This window comes from Neopelma chrysocephalum, unplaced genomic scaffold (assembly GCF_003984885.1).
Source record: "Neopelma chrysocephalum unplaced genomic scaffold, ASM398488v2 Primary Assembly neopelma1_61, whole genome shotgun sequence".
NCBI lineage: Eukaryota > Metazoa > Chordata > Aves > Passeriformes > Pipridae > Neopelma > Neopelma chrysocephalum.
This window is the reverse complement of record NW_020897716.1, coordinates 1808645-1823012: the sequence shown is the minus strand read 5'-3', so window position 1 is coordinate 1823012 and position 14368 is coordinate 1808645. Positions and strand designations below refer to the sequence as shown.

The 14368-nt window shown below is 40.9% G+C and overlaps 2 protein-coding genes across 4 annotated transcripts in view; both read left to right on the top strand.

The window, feature by feature from the left end:
- HEATR5B (HEAT repeat containing 5B) overlaps positions 1 to 7571 on the top strand; it is a 56275-nt gene extending 48704 nt beyond the window's left edge. For all 3 annotated transcript variants that reach the window (XM_027681601.1, XM_027681600.1, XM_027681599.1), the window contains 3 exons: positions 1727 to 1878; positions 4821 to 5034; positions 6623 to 7571. In XM_027681601.1, the coding sequence (XP_027537402.1) occupies positions 1727 to 1878; positions 4821 to 5034; positions 6623 to 6927 (671 nt within the window). In that variant the 3' untranslated portion in view covers positions 6928 to 7571. The remainder of the gene's footprint in view (positions 1 to 1726; positions 1879 to 4820; positions 5035 to 6622) is intronic.
- A 3045-nt stretch (positions 7572 to 10616) lies between these two features.
- Positions 10617 to 14368, top strand: part of STRN (striatin) — a 66703-nt gene continuing 62951 nt past the window's right edge. Inside the window, 2 exon segments of the mRNA XM_027681607.1 lie at positions 10617 to 10873; positions 10875 to 10988. Coding sequence (XP_027537408.1) covers positions 10682 to 10873; positions 10875 to 10988 — 306 coding nt within the window. The 5' untranslated portion in view covers positions 10617 to 10681.

The following is a 14368-nucleotide window of genomic DNA, read 5'->3' as shown; positions in this document are numbered from 1 at the left end:
TGTTTTCTTTGACAGTGTTGATCATAACCTCCTGTTAGAACTTTTCTCTTTTGCAACTCATCTTGCAGCCCTGCCTTTCTCAGGTTTTGCACTTGCACAATTCAAATAGTCTTTAATGACAGTAAGTGTTAAAGTGAATGGAGTGTGAAGACAGCAACAGATAATTGTGGCAAGGTTCAGACTGAGTAGGATACTCACAATACTGTTACAAGCTTTCAGTGGCGAGAAAGAAATCCTACCCCTTCCAAAAAAAACCCTGTTACTCACCAGCAGGATGGATACTGTGTCTCTTCAGAGAACTGCGGACTACTTCTCTTGGTTCACATAGATGCTTTGCCTTGCCCTTCAAAAAGTAAAAAAGATGTACAGTCTCATCTGCATAGTTAGCAAAAGAGAGACACGAAGATTTACCATTTGCATAATAGTAGTTCAGGGAAAAAAACATCCCATTACATTGCCAAGGAGCCATTTGTAGAGAGCGAAGAACTTGAATGGAGCTGCTCATGTGAGAAATGGGAAGCGAGTAGGTAATTGGAAATGATTCTGAAATGTCCGAAGGGGGAGGATCACTAGATTTGTGTTAACCAAGCCAAACTTCTAATTTGATTTATCACATCAGCTCTTGTCTTCCAGCCTTTTGTTACTGTAAAGATTCCCCAGTCCCTCTTTCTAGAAACATTACTGGCTTTAGGCCTTTTTGCAGACTTCAGAAATCTTTCTTGGTTCCTTGCAAGAGTGTATGTTTTCATTTTCCTTTCCAGTTTTCTGTGAAGTGGGATAGATCACACATACAAAAATCTAAGCAAAGTCTACTGCATACAATTTCAAGTCTCATCATTCAATAAAATTTAAACAAGCTTAAATTTAAATAATGCTTAAAATGCTTGGAGTAGTTTTTTGAAGTGAAGTTTCACATCATGGTTAAGCCAATTGAGTGACTGGCTGACATCTATAAAGGGCAGTCATGCTGTTTTTCTTTTTTGCTGACTTTATACATGCTGTTTCTCTGTGCCTCTCAGAGGAGAACAGAACCAATCTGGCCAACCAAATCAGCAGAACAGTGTTTTTTATATATATTATAATAGTTTATATAAAAATATACATTTTTTTGTTCCTGTTGTAAATTCATAAATTAGATCTGTGAAGACAGAGCTTGTGCACAGAAAAAAAAAAGACAATGGCAAATACAGGCTATTTGAAAAGGAAGAAATGTTAAAGTAGGACTGTTCCTATTGGTGACAGGTGGCTGTCAGATCAACTAGTCTGTTCCGTGAAACCTCACGTTAAGTAAAAGTTGTTGCCATACTGGATATCAGTTCCTTACTCTACTGTATCAGCTGGATAATAAAACTAAAATGAGGTAAATCTTTAATGGAGAAAAAATCTAAAAAAATAGACTTTTTTTCTCTCTTGTTTACACATTGAAAACAAAAAATATGACTCGGTCCAAGAAAGTGTGGGTGATGATGTTTTCCTTAATACTTAAGTTTCAGAAAGTTTGACTTCTTTTATTAAAACAACTATTAGAATAGAGTTGCTCAGCTTTTTGTCAGTCACAATCAATAATGACAAAGTGCTTTTGTAATAATTAAATGCGTGTGTAGTTGCAAATAATTTCAAGTACATATATTTCCTTTTTGAGTTTATCTGTGTTCACTGTCTTTTATTAGGTAAATTCTAAAGTCTTTTGGAATAAGCTAACAGCATGTTTGATTTTGTCTTTCAGAAGCCTCTAAACCTATTCTTGATGAAGTAAGCATACTTACAGCTATTGCTCTCTTCCTTTGGTCAGCAAGCACTGAAATAATTGGAGTGCAGTCTTTACAAAATGGATGTATGAACAGATTTAGAAGTGCATTAAATTCCTGTGATCCTTGGGTAAGATCATGTTATGGGATTGTGAATGATATATAGACAACAAAAACTAATTGTCATATATTTAACACATTTCCTGAATGATGCCTTTACTTCAGGGACAGATACTGCGTGTCAAAATAATTAGAATTTTCAACCGTACCTTATTGAAATTCATGAGCAAAATAACCCAAGCTAAGTGCTTCTAGATAAAGTGTGTTCATAGCCTGGTGCCAGATTCTTGACTCGGAGCTTTTTAAAAGACAAAACCAATCTTTGGTATGTGAAATTTTTTCAAATGAAAAGGTTGTTTACCAGAGAGCAGTGACATCTCGACATTATGCTGATCTTTTATAATACAAATTAACCGTTTTTCTGTGAATAAAATTACAGCCCACATTTTTGATCAATTTCATATTTGTTTGTGCAAAACCTGTACTTACTTTACATGTTCATAGAAAACTCAGTTTAAGAGCAAAAATATAATTTTGTAGTTGCCATCAGAGCATCTACAGATTTTGAATCATTTGTCTCCTGATTTCACTTCTACCCTTCAGCTTGTCTTTATGAATTACCTTCTGAATTATTTTCTCATTAAATAGGAAAGTTAAAAAGTTGTAGACTGACTTTGTTCAAGCAAGCTAATGCACTGTATGGATAGTTAAGCTTAACTTTTCCAGCCATGTATGCATCAGACAAGTCTGCAGGTGGGAGCTAAAGAGAAAAATCTGTAGTGTTTCCACAATCAACCACTGCAGAGATTCCTGAGAAAAAAAACAGGCAAAAAATGCGGATACGTTTAGGGTCACAGTGAGGCATGTAAAATCCTGTTCAGACTGATAATTCTTCTCTGCAGCAGGGCAGGTGTTTTCCAGCATGAACATAAAATTCAGTTTGTTTTGAAGCCTTACTTTGGATGGAAAGCTACTTAAAATTTTAGTGCATGAATGGAAATGTCAGTTATATTAAGCAGAAACTTTTATGTCATGATCTCTCTCCAGTCTGTATAAACACATGAACTGTGAGAGAAGTACATTTTTGCCCACCACCCTGCTGGAAAGCTGCCCGTCAGCTGGAACTTAACACTATTTTTGTAACTCACAGAGAAAACTTGGACAGCAGCCAATCTGTGTTCACTCTCCTCTCACTAATGTGCAGTACATATACTCTGTGATACTTTTTGTGTGTTCGTTCTAGGTTTTTAAATTTATAATACTCATTGTGTCAATAACTGGACACCCGTTGGTAATAAAAGCATGGTACTGGCTGTACTAAAAGCCTTGAACTGATTAAGGAAAAAAAAACTCTTCTAAAGAACTATTGCTGCCTCATAAGAAATACAGGAGTAGTTTTGAAAGTATTGCCAACTGCAAAAGTCTGAAAAGGTTCAATATCATGTATAATAATAACCAGAAGTCTGGTAAGCTCAATCCCATTTTGTTCCAATCAGATAACTCAGTTGAGAAGACCCAAGTGTCTCAATGATAATGGGCAAGTTTTACATGGGAGTGTACCTTATATGCTTTGAAGAAGCCCTGATTTTACCTCACAGGAGTTTTTGTAGATTTCCGTGAATGCAGAATAGTCAAAAGTTTTGTACTACAGAGATGGAAGAAAATAAACTTGGATGAAATTCTTCTGTCAGATGCAGTCATAAAATGCATTTGAAATATGTATGCAGTTAAGAAAATACTTCTACTCTTTATTTCAAAGGCTAATAATCTTTAGCACGATAACAAGCTAATAAGAAATGAAGTTTAAACAACACAGACAGAAAGGGAAGGGAATTATTAGGAGTGGTATGGAGGAAAAATTTTTTGAAACAGGTCGAAGATGATGCTGAGTACGATGCTAAGGGAAAATGTTCTTCTGTGGAGCTCTGTTAGAGCTACCATACAAATGATATTAGAATAAGTATTATTACTTCTGACCTTAAATTTGAATTGTATGGAACACCTGCAGCTGTGTACTAGTGACCTGAGCTGCATAACTTCTATTTTCTTACCATTAGTTTTTATTATCTGTGATTTTTATTCAATAGTTTTATGTATATATCTGTGTTTTCACTGACCCTCGGATCTTCTAAGAGATCACTGTGCCCAGTAGTACTTCCTCTAGAACATTTCTGTTCAGCATGTGCTCAATAACTCATCCTGTTCAGACTTTAGTGCAGTTTGAAAACATGTGCAATGTTTTATCCTCTTATTTGGCGTGGGGTTTTACTTTTCCAAAGTTCTGGGTTATTTGTGTGAGATTTTGAAGGAAGATCATTGTACACCCAAAAAAAAGTATTCATAAGTTCATCTGAACAAGATCATCAGTGAGTTATTTTCCCAAACCTTGGCATTAATAGTCTTCCTTTCCACAGAGAGGGAGGAGGGAAAAAGAAAAATGGAAGGAAGACAAGGAGAGCATTCTGTGATCCAGCTCACAGTATGGCTACATGTATACTCCTATGCTGCTACCAGCACAAGATGGGGAATGAGAAGGAAGGATGGACGGGCCTGACACTTTTGGCTACAGCCTTTGTTTGAGTTAGAGCAATAAGATCACTTTGATCTGAGTCATTTTTATGGCCTGTGTTACCCTTCTGGGATTGGAATAGAATATCATGATTTTGAAGATTCATCTACTATTAGAACTGGTGATTCTGAGACTTAAAGATATAGTTCACTGTGAACCAGTGTAACTGACTTGTATGACATTAACTATGCCTTTATTTTCTCTGAGTTTATATTATTACTGCCTTTTAGTACCTGCATGTTCTTTCTAATTGGCCTTCCTTTTATTGAAAGCTGGGCTAATACTGTTTTAGCAGATGGGCTGCGTTGCTGCTTTCCTCTTATTCAGTATGTTTCTGTCCCCTTTAGTAGTCTTTTTTAAAAATTATTATTATTATAGATAACAGAATTCTGTGAGTTAACAAATAACTTTGAGGACAGTGTATTTATCTTTGATTTGATTAGGTTCAAGCCAAGTGTTACCAGCTTCTGCTTTCTGTGTTCCAACACACCAATCGTGCCCTGTCAACTCCGTATATTCATTCATTGGCCCCTATCATGGTTGAGAAGTTGAAAGCTGTGGAAAGGAGCCGCCCAAACAACAACCTGGAGCTTTTAGCAGTCCAAGAAGGAATTAAAGTCCTTGAAACATTGGTCGCCCTTGGTGAGGAGCAGAACAGTAAGTATTTATGTTTTCTAGAGAAATGTGTAATGCTAAAATAGAATATTGAACATCAGAAAATTGCAGTTAGGAACTTGATGGCATAGTTACAAACGGAACGTGTGTGCAACATGCTTTTGTAATTACAGTACTAGAACTTTTGTATACATGAACTTGTATAGCACATACAGTATGATATGCTGCAACTTTTGCATTTCTGGTGATTGCAGGAAAAAAATTCTAAACATGAACTGCAGTAATTAGTGATGTTTTATTCTGTTTGGAAATGAGTAGTTCACACTGTTTAAGTTTACTTTTTCTCATTGTTAACTTCTAGTTATTTTAGTGGACTTCTATCAGATTGCTTCTCCCAGCTCAACAAAGTTTATCTAAAAAACCCAAAAAGTTGAACAGTACTGGTCAGAGTATCTTGATTGTAAATGAAGCCTCCTGTTTGCTTCAGTAGATAGAATACACTATTTATAATTTAAGTTAGTTATTCTCTAACTGGAACAATATGCGTTCTGAAGACTTACTCTGCAGATATTTGACTTCAAATGCTGATAAAGTTCCTTGTAAAAATATTACTGTTAGTTTTTTGTGGGGTTTTTCTTTTGCTTGGTTTTTGTGGTTTGTTTATTTTTCCCCCAGCGTACTCTTTGTTGGTATTTCTTTTTGTTGATGATAAAATACTAAATTTGTTGAGCCACATTCTGCTTTGGGCACAGATATTTGAAAGACATTTAAAATGAGAGAGAAACTGAAGCAAATGAGGAAACAGAACATCTGATTTTTGCTGTCTGGAGACAATCACCCCATTGAGTATGAATTAGTCAAAACCTTTAGGGGAAAATAATCTACAAAATTTTAGATAAATTAGTTACCATTAATGTTTAAGTTCTTTGAGCTTAAAATGTACAATTAGCCTATTACACATTTCGAAGGCATACTTGTAGCCTTTCTAGATACAAAAATTTACCTTATTGTTTAAGTTCAGCTGCCTTTTTTGTTCTCAAGGTCAACCCTTTTGATCCCTTTCCCATTTTGAACTGTGGCCTTGTTAGGTCATGCTAGGCCAAGTATACCTGCGGTGCTAGTTTTTGTATTAGAATCTTCCAGATTAATATAATATAATATAACAGCAGAAAACTGTCCCTGACTTTATTGTGAACATTTGCATACTAATAGCGGTTCACTTTATGCTCACTGGGGAGGCTGATACTCAGATTCGATTGAATAACGTTTCTGTCTTCCGGAAAAGTGTTTTGAAACCTTTGAATATGGTAGGCACTCTACATCTTACAATCTTTATCAATGATCTGCAATCAGATGGTGCAAAAGCATCTTTAAATAAGTCTCAGGATCAACACAACTGTAATGAACAATAATAGAAGTCTGAAACACAATTCTGGTAAGAAAGATTTGAGTGATGAAAGGACAGGAAGCCATCTGCATTTAAGTTGGATTTTATTTGATAATTTTTTAATTACAGTGTTTTATTGTCAGTTTTGAAAACAAGATTACCCTTATCAGTCTAATAACTGATAAAATTATTTTTATTTTGTTTTATTCTCTGACATGGCAATTTTTTTTCTTTCACTTTTAGGAGTACAGTTGCTTGCCCTTCTCGTTCCCACCCTGATCTCCTATTTACTGAATGAAAATGCCTTCGCTTCTGCATCTGCAGCATCTAAGGATCTTCACGAGTTTGCACTTCAGAATCTAATGCACATTGGTCCACTTTACCCACGTGCTTTCAAGACAGTAATGGGAGCTGCTCCTGAATTAAAAACACGTCTAGAAACTGCAGTCCGAGCAAGTCAGGCCAGCAAAGCAAAAGCAGCTGCTAGGCAACCACCACCCACAGTACATTCCACCCCAACAATTAAACTGAAAACTAGCTTTTTTTGAATTGCTTTTATTATTTTTGGACCATTAAGTAGTCAGAAGCATTACATTATCCCTGCATACATGTCTAATTTTGTGTAATTTGTATGTGAAAGGCTGTCTAATGGAGCTTCGTGTAATTACTTGAAATCCATGCATTACAAGGGAAGTGGTGTTACTTGTATTTGTATAGATTTTTAGGAAATTGTGATCATATTTATGAATTTGTGTTATAAATTATCCACAAAAAGATTATTCTATAACTAAATACTTTTATTTATTTTTAAAAGCTCCCCCAAACCCTCCACTGGTTTTTGAAATCTGATGATTGTTATCCTACCATTGTGCCAACACACTAGCACAGTGGGGACGGAGGGAAGAAGAAAAACTGTTATGAAGTACTTACCCTGTACCATGGGGAATTTCAAGCGTAGAAGTATGCATTTTTTCCTTTTAAAAACAAAGTAAGGAAGGAGATTGTCAGACTTTGTAGATCATTTCAGCTTGCATGAAAAAAACACACAACAAAAGAGTTGAAAATTTTCAGCCTTTCTCAAGGTGAATGATCAAGCATGCTGTCTTAATGAGTTGTCCTTATTTATGTGGTGTATATTGCTTTCAAATTAGTTTCCATGCTTGAAAATGAATAAAGGATGCAAAGAATCTAATCCCCTATCTCTTCTGAGATAAATTTTAAGGGAATGCATTGGAAATTGAGTTTATAAAGAGAACTGCCTGCTATCTGCATTTTTGTAGGTGTAGATTTTGGCCCTTGTAAGGTGCTCTGTGTTTACAGTCTTCCTGTTCTGCCAGCCACTGGTTGAGTATGTGATGAGTCAGTGCTCTGCCCTTTGTCCAGACTCATATTTGACCTTGCTGCAAGATTTTAGTCTCAGTGAATATATCATACCTGTAATCCTTGATAAAGTTTGCAAGCAGAATTACTGGAGTCCTTTGAACCTCTACTGACTCAGGGGGCAGAACACCAGTGAGAGTCAGGCTCCTCCGGTTTTTCCTTCCCCTACCAGGCTTTTCTTTTTTGAAAAGCACGTGACTCCCCTTGCATCTGGGTGAGTCTGGTCTGCAGATTTTGGAGCTTAGAGCTCAAGTGCTGTGATTCCCAATGTCTGTCTGCTGCCAGGCCTCACCCTTCCTATTGGCAGAAGTGCGGAACCATGTATTTTCTTGTGTATACAAGACTGACTTACGTGATTTTTTTGACACAGCTGTTGAATTTATGGGCTTCTATAGGGATCTTTCTATACGTTTTGCTTTATAGAGAGAAGCTGCGTAACTAGAGGCCTCAGCTAGGCCTGTTGAGTTTCATCTCTGATGTTTTTCTGGATACTCTGTAAAAACTGGGTATTTCAGATGCATCAACCTCAAATATAACAAAGGGATAGTAAATAGAATTGAGCATGATTCATAGCTGGTTGAGATATTTTTAGATCGCTATTTTTGCATAGTCACTTGCCTCTGGGCTTTCTATTTTCCTGTAAGACCTTATCTAATATCCCTTTGAGTACCTATGCAAAATGGTCAAGACAATGCTCTTCTGCCCTATTGCATTTGCTGTGTGCAAAATATTTAACATAAAATCAGAAAAGCTTTTACTTCACAGTGAACATTTTAATACTAAAGTGATGACACAACAAGTGGTGCATCCTTTAATCTCTCAAATTTTTTACATAAAGCTGTTAACTTCTAAGTCTTGTTCCATTGTTCTGTAGGAGTAAAGATATATGTGGAAGTAAAAACAATATGCTGTACATGAGGAGGAAAGTAGTTTCACTACTTTTTTCATCTTAGTATGAGTAGTGGGAATTAAATTGATTAAATTGATTACAAAGCTGTATTGCTTAGAAGAAGTTCTAAATCTGTTTAACATTTGAGAGAAAGTATTATGGAAACTCTTTCAGTACAAAATTGAACACAAACATTTTGCAAGTAAAACTAAGAAAACAAGTTTATAACCTGTTTTAGATTTCTTCCTCCCCACCAGATAGTCTAGTAAAAATGACTTCTTGGAATGATTTTGTCTGTAATCAGGTTTTGTTTACCTTTTTATCTGAGCACTTTTAAGTTTTGGTTAGACTCTAGTTGACAAGATGTCTGAAAACTCAGAAAAGGAGAGGGGGGGAGGGAAGTGTAGCAATCAAGCATAACTAAAAGTCAGTAGAAAAAGAGAAATAAGTTAGCAGAAGGGAAAATGGTACTAGATAGATGTAGAGGGATAGAGAAGGGAGAGGTTTTTCTTTGTATATTGTGTGGCTGTCTACAACATGCACAACTCTCATTTGTATACATCCTTCCCCGGTTTAGTCCTCATTTGCTTCTCTGCTTACTCCTGATACTAAAGGTATAACCATGTGGTTTTACATAATATTTTGGCATCAAATTTCATTTGATTAAAAAAAACCTGAAGTAACTTGAAATGTCCGTAGTGCTTATTGTTTGTCACTCTCCTTTTGTTGTTTTTCTTTGTCAAACGCTTTTTAAATGTGCTCCGTTTCCCTTTCACATCTTTCATCTCTCTCTGCTGTTTCCTTCCTTTTTGGGTGAGCCTTGTTCTACTCCAGTAGCACACTCCCTCTTCAGTGCTTTCCCTTCAGTTGCCCTCTGCTCTCTGGAAGCTTCTTTAGTTGTCTTTCCCAAAGAGGTCGCCCACCAGCCACAGCTCTAACTCCAAGGGCAGGGTTATGAAGCAGGCAAGTTCAGGTTTGGAGCAGCCAGAAGGAAACAGGAAACACAGCTTGAGTAAGCAGTGGGGCACTCCTTGCATGCCCGGGGCATGGCGAAGGACACGAGTGGCACAAGCAGGGCCCATTCTCAGGGCCTGCAGGAACCCCATGAAAGCTCCTTGGTGGCATGTGCCATCTGTCACACACCTGTGGTACAGCCTGTTGGAGCAGCGTGTTTGTGTCTCCAGTAAGGCTCTGGTGCTGGTCTGCACATGGCATGGAAAGCAAGCCCAACTTCGTCTCTGTGCCTTGGGGAGAGGGGGAGAGGGCAGTGCTGCCAACAGTTTGCGCCCTCTGCCTCACAGGATCTTGTTTTCCCTTTCCTCGTGTGGGAACAGGCAGCGTGGCAATTCCTGAAAATTTTTGTGTTGCTCTCTTCCAGCATTCCAAACGATGTTCAAGAAACCCCTGCAGCCTTGGGCAGGATTTGCAGCTTTCGGCAGTATGAGGCCGAGCACTGCTCAGAGCAAGGCCAAAGCAGAAAAGAAGGAGCTGAAAGACCAGGGCCTGACCTGAGCATGTGGGACTGCTGCGAGACACCTGCCCTCCCCGTGTCGCCGGGGTGGGCTGCGGGAGTGGCCGAACCTTTCAGGCCCCGCTCGGAGGTGGAGGTGCCCACTGCCCTGTGCTCCCGCTGCAGCAGGAGCTGCCCTGTCCCTGCCGCTGCTCCCGCACTCCTGCCCAACCCACCGCTCCCGGGGGCGCACTGCCAGCGGCCCTGCCGGTCTCCATCTCGGGGCTGAGGCTCAGCCGCCAGAACGCCATCCCTCGAATTAAGGGCGGTGCGGGGAGAAGGCGGCGATCGGGGAATCCTCCCCGCCCTCCAGCGGAACTACATTTCCCAGGATGCCGCGAGAGATGCGGGCGGGTCGCTCTTTGAGCTGTCCCCGGCGGGCCGCCGTAGCGGTGGGTGGGGGTGGCTGTCAGGCGGTGACGGCGGGCGGGACGCGCCCAGGTTGTTGCTGCTGCTGCTGGTGGTGCTGCCGGGACCTCCGCGGCGGGAGCGGCGGCAGGAGCCAGGCGGACCCGGCCCGGCCATGGACGAGCAAGCAGGGCCCGGCGTCTTCTTCAGCAACAACAACAACAACAACGCGCTGCTGCTGCCGCCGCCGGCGGGCGGACCGGGGCTCGAGCCGGGCGAGGCGGCGGCAGCGGCGGCCGCCGCGGCGGTAGCGGGAGGAGGCGGCGGCGGCGGGGGGGGTCGCAGCCTCCGGAGCCGCCGCACCGTTGTCGGCGTCTCGGGCTCAGTACAGCGTGCCGGGCATCCTGCATTTCCTGCAGCACGAGTGGGGCCGCTTCGAGGCGGAGCGCGCCGAGTGGGAGGCGGAGCGGGCGGAGCTGCAGGTAACACCCGCGACCTTCCACCCCCCCCCGCCCCCGGCTCCGCCGGCCGCTCCCCCTCGGTATCCTGCGTACCTGGGCAGCCGGAGGAGCGCGGCCACCCTGGGCGCTGCCATGGCTTGTTCCTTTCCCCGGGAGGGAGCGGCCGCCGGGGCTGTTTCCCTGCCCCTGGGGGCGGCCGCCGCCGGGCGAGGGGCGGGACGTGGCGGCCCCGGCCCGGAGCGTCCGCTCCCGCCGCCTCCCCGCAGTTCTCCGAGTGCCCCTCGGGGCCGGCCGCCCAAACTTGTCACCAGTTTCGTAACCCCCTGTTAAAACCTGCCCCCGTCGTGCCGCTGCCCCGCCGCTTGTGCCGCAGCTGCCCCCGGCTCGCAGCCCCTCGGTCCCCGGGCCTGGCCCGTGAGACCCGCTGGAGCCCCTTCGGTGCTGTGGGACACGTTATGTGGTGTTTTCGGTTGAAAAGCGATGGGCTTGATACGCTCATTAGTGCGTGAAAGGACTGATAGGGATCTTGTGGTTAAAGAACTTGTGAGCTGCTGGCCTAGAGCCATTGCTGTCAGATACTTCAGTGATGGGCATGTTACATGAACTCCAATAACAGTCGATAGTGCAACCTTCGTTCCTCTTTGGCGTTGTTTACTAGAAAATCTCTGTTGTAAACCTTAACGTTGCCCATGTTAACAGCAGCCCACTGTTTGATTCTCATTTGGCCATGTTTAAAACTGAAAAGTGTCTACTCGTTTTCCTTTTGAGGTCTCCTTTCTTTGTCTCTTGCTTCCTGTCCATCTCTTTTCTTTCTACGTCTTTCCTTGAAAGTACTGTCTTTGTCAAGAGAGTCTCGAGTCTGTTTAGCAATACAAACCACTTCTGTTTTTTGTTGTTTTTTTGGGCTGTTTTGTTTTTTTTTTTTAAATCTTTTTAATTGTACTTTGTATGGTAACATCAAACAAGTGCTCTGAGAAGAGTGGAAGATGTGACATTCTTTGCTGAGGGTTTCCTGGTAGGAATTTAAAGAAAGTGATCATGAGGACAAGAGAGTAATTTTTGTGTTAACTGCAATGATTAAATGAGAAATTTGTTAGTAACTAAATCATGTTTCTATTCACTACATCCAGTAAGTACTATGTAGAAAGTAACTAGCTTAGGTATGTATGAGAATAACATCCAGTGGAGGCCCATAAATATCTTGACATTTTTTCATAGCTGATACGGACATCAAATATTGCTTTGGAGGAAAAAAATCTATTTTACAGGACCTAAGAAATTCTGCCATTGTGTTAAAAGTAATAACACTTTGCATATTTATAGTTCCCTTCAAGAGATGCTAGCATGCCATTCCTCCTTCTTCCCCAGATATCCCTCAAAAGCTTGATGTTATGGATGAGATAGAGGAAGGAAGTGGAGTATTTAAACTATTTGTCAAAGTCATGCATTATCAGTGACAGATAACCCCATCACAAGTTGTTTGCTTGAATGCCTTTGACTCTTGCCAAAACATCTCAATAAAGTTATAATTAGCTGTGGCTGGCATTGCCATGAGCTGTAACAGCATTTATCTACTGCAGAGTCATGTTCAGGAAGGTGCAAAATTCTTGGCTCTCTCTATAGGCATCAGGCATTAAATGTCTGCTGTGACCATTTGCAGATGAATGTTCTTGGATCCATGTGAGAGGTTTGTGTTAGGGGTTCAGCAACTACAGGATGGCTTTTAGAAATTGTACATGTACACAGGAAGGATGGGCAGCATTAATTAAATGTCCTGTGCTCCTTCTGAAGCCTTTTGTTGGTATATATATTTGGAAATGTTTAACAGAATAATGGAAATTTGAGGTTGGGCAGTTTCTCTCTGTTGAGATAAAGATGCAGTGCTCCCCATTGTACTTTACTAGTCTTCTATCCAATGCAAGTTCCAGTGCTAGATTATTCACTCTCTTGGGAGGCTGTATGGCAAAGAACCTGTTTTGTATGGTGGCTTTAGTATCCCATATTTTTTTCTGGCAATTCATCTAGTTTCTTAGAGGTAGCTTTCTTTTATCTCCAGTTCCTCACCTGCTATAATATAGAACTACTTGAGACACTTTATGTCGCAGTATTACTGCGCTTGGCTTCTGCTCTGTAGTTGTTGGTTAGTTAAGCTGTACCCTCTCTCCATAAAACACCTTTTAAGTCAGTCCCACTGTGATTTCCTGTCTTCCTTTTCCTCTCTGGGCTTCTTTTTATTTTCTCCTTTTCTTATCCTTGTAATTAATTGTGTGGAACTAAATGTGTATTCAGGTAGAGTACCTTTCTATTGTTAAGTGGTGCTTGTTCAGGTGACACACACCCAAGCTAATAACATATGTGAGTTGGCAGGCCGGAGAGCTTAATCTCTGTTCTTAGTTACTGGTCTAGTACTGCCTTTCCAAGGTTTTTCTCCCCATCAGTGCCTATATTTTGTTTTCCCTGGCAAGTATTCATGTTTACTCTGATTTTCTAATTATTTTTCTTGAACCTTTTGAAATTATTGTTGCCTCTATTATATAGTCTTCCTCATTCAGAGTGAAAGAGGACTTCAATATTTATATCTATGCAAGCATCATTAGTAAGCTGTGTATGTCAAGTAAGAAGGAAAATAGATTCATATGGGATTCCCCTAGATGCTTATCTGCTGATTACATATTTCACTTTTAATGCTTGCTTTCTGTTTACAGTACTTTGACATCTGCAGATTGAAAAATTATCCTAAGAATAGACTTCCATGATGCCCTGTGAAGTAATTAAGGATAAAGACTAACGTTATTAATCCTCATTTAAATGTTCACAAACAGTGCTTTATGGCATTATAATTTATTTCCATATCTTTCAGAAATTATTAATTTTCCTTTTCTTAGGTTCTTCTAGCAACTGCTTGGGAGAGTTGACAGGAAAGGGTTTCCTGTTCTGCAAGAGTTTTAAACTCTAGATTTTTTTTTCATTCTGCATTTTTCTGCACTGTGTTTCCGAGACATTTCAGAGTTGTCATTATGTGTTGGACAAGCCCATCCTAAAATAGCCAAGGGTTTGATCAAATGCATATGCAGGGCGCTGAAATCCGTATCTTTGCTTGAGGCAAGCAGCAGTTGAGCTGCCTTCCATGTTGGTGTCTTGCCTGAACCATACGTCTTCTGACTGGTTGTGAGTGATGGTTGTGGATGTTATTTCCCTTTTAATTAGCCATCTGCCGCCCCCAGGGGAGAGCAATGTGGACTCTGTCCCTGTGGCTGGGACCCCACAGAGCCAAGTGCTGCCAATGCCCATCCTTGTCCCAGCAAGTGACAATACTGTCGAGCTCTGCTGCTTCAGGGCTGGATGAGCTTGGAAGGCCTCTGTGTGTGTTTGTGTCTGTGTGTATATGGCTTTTGTTTTGA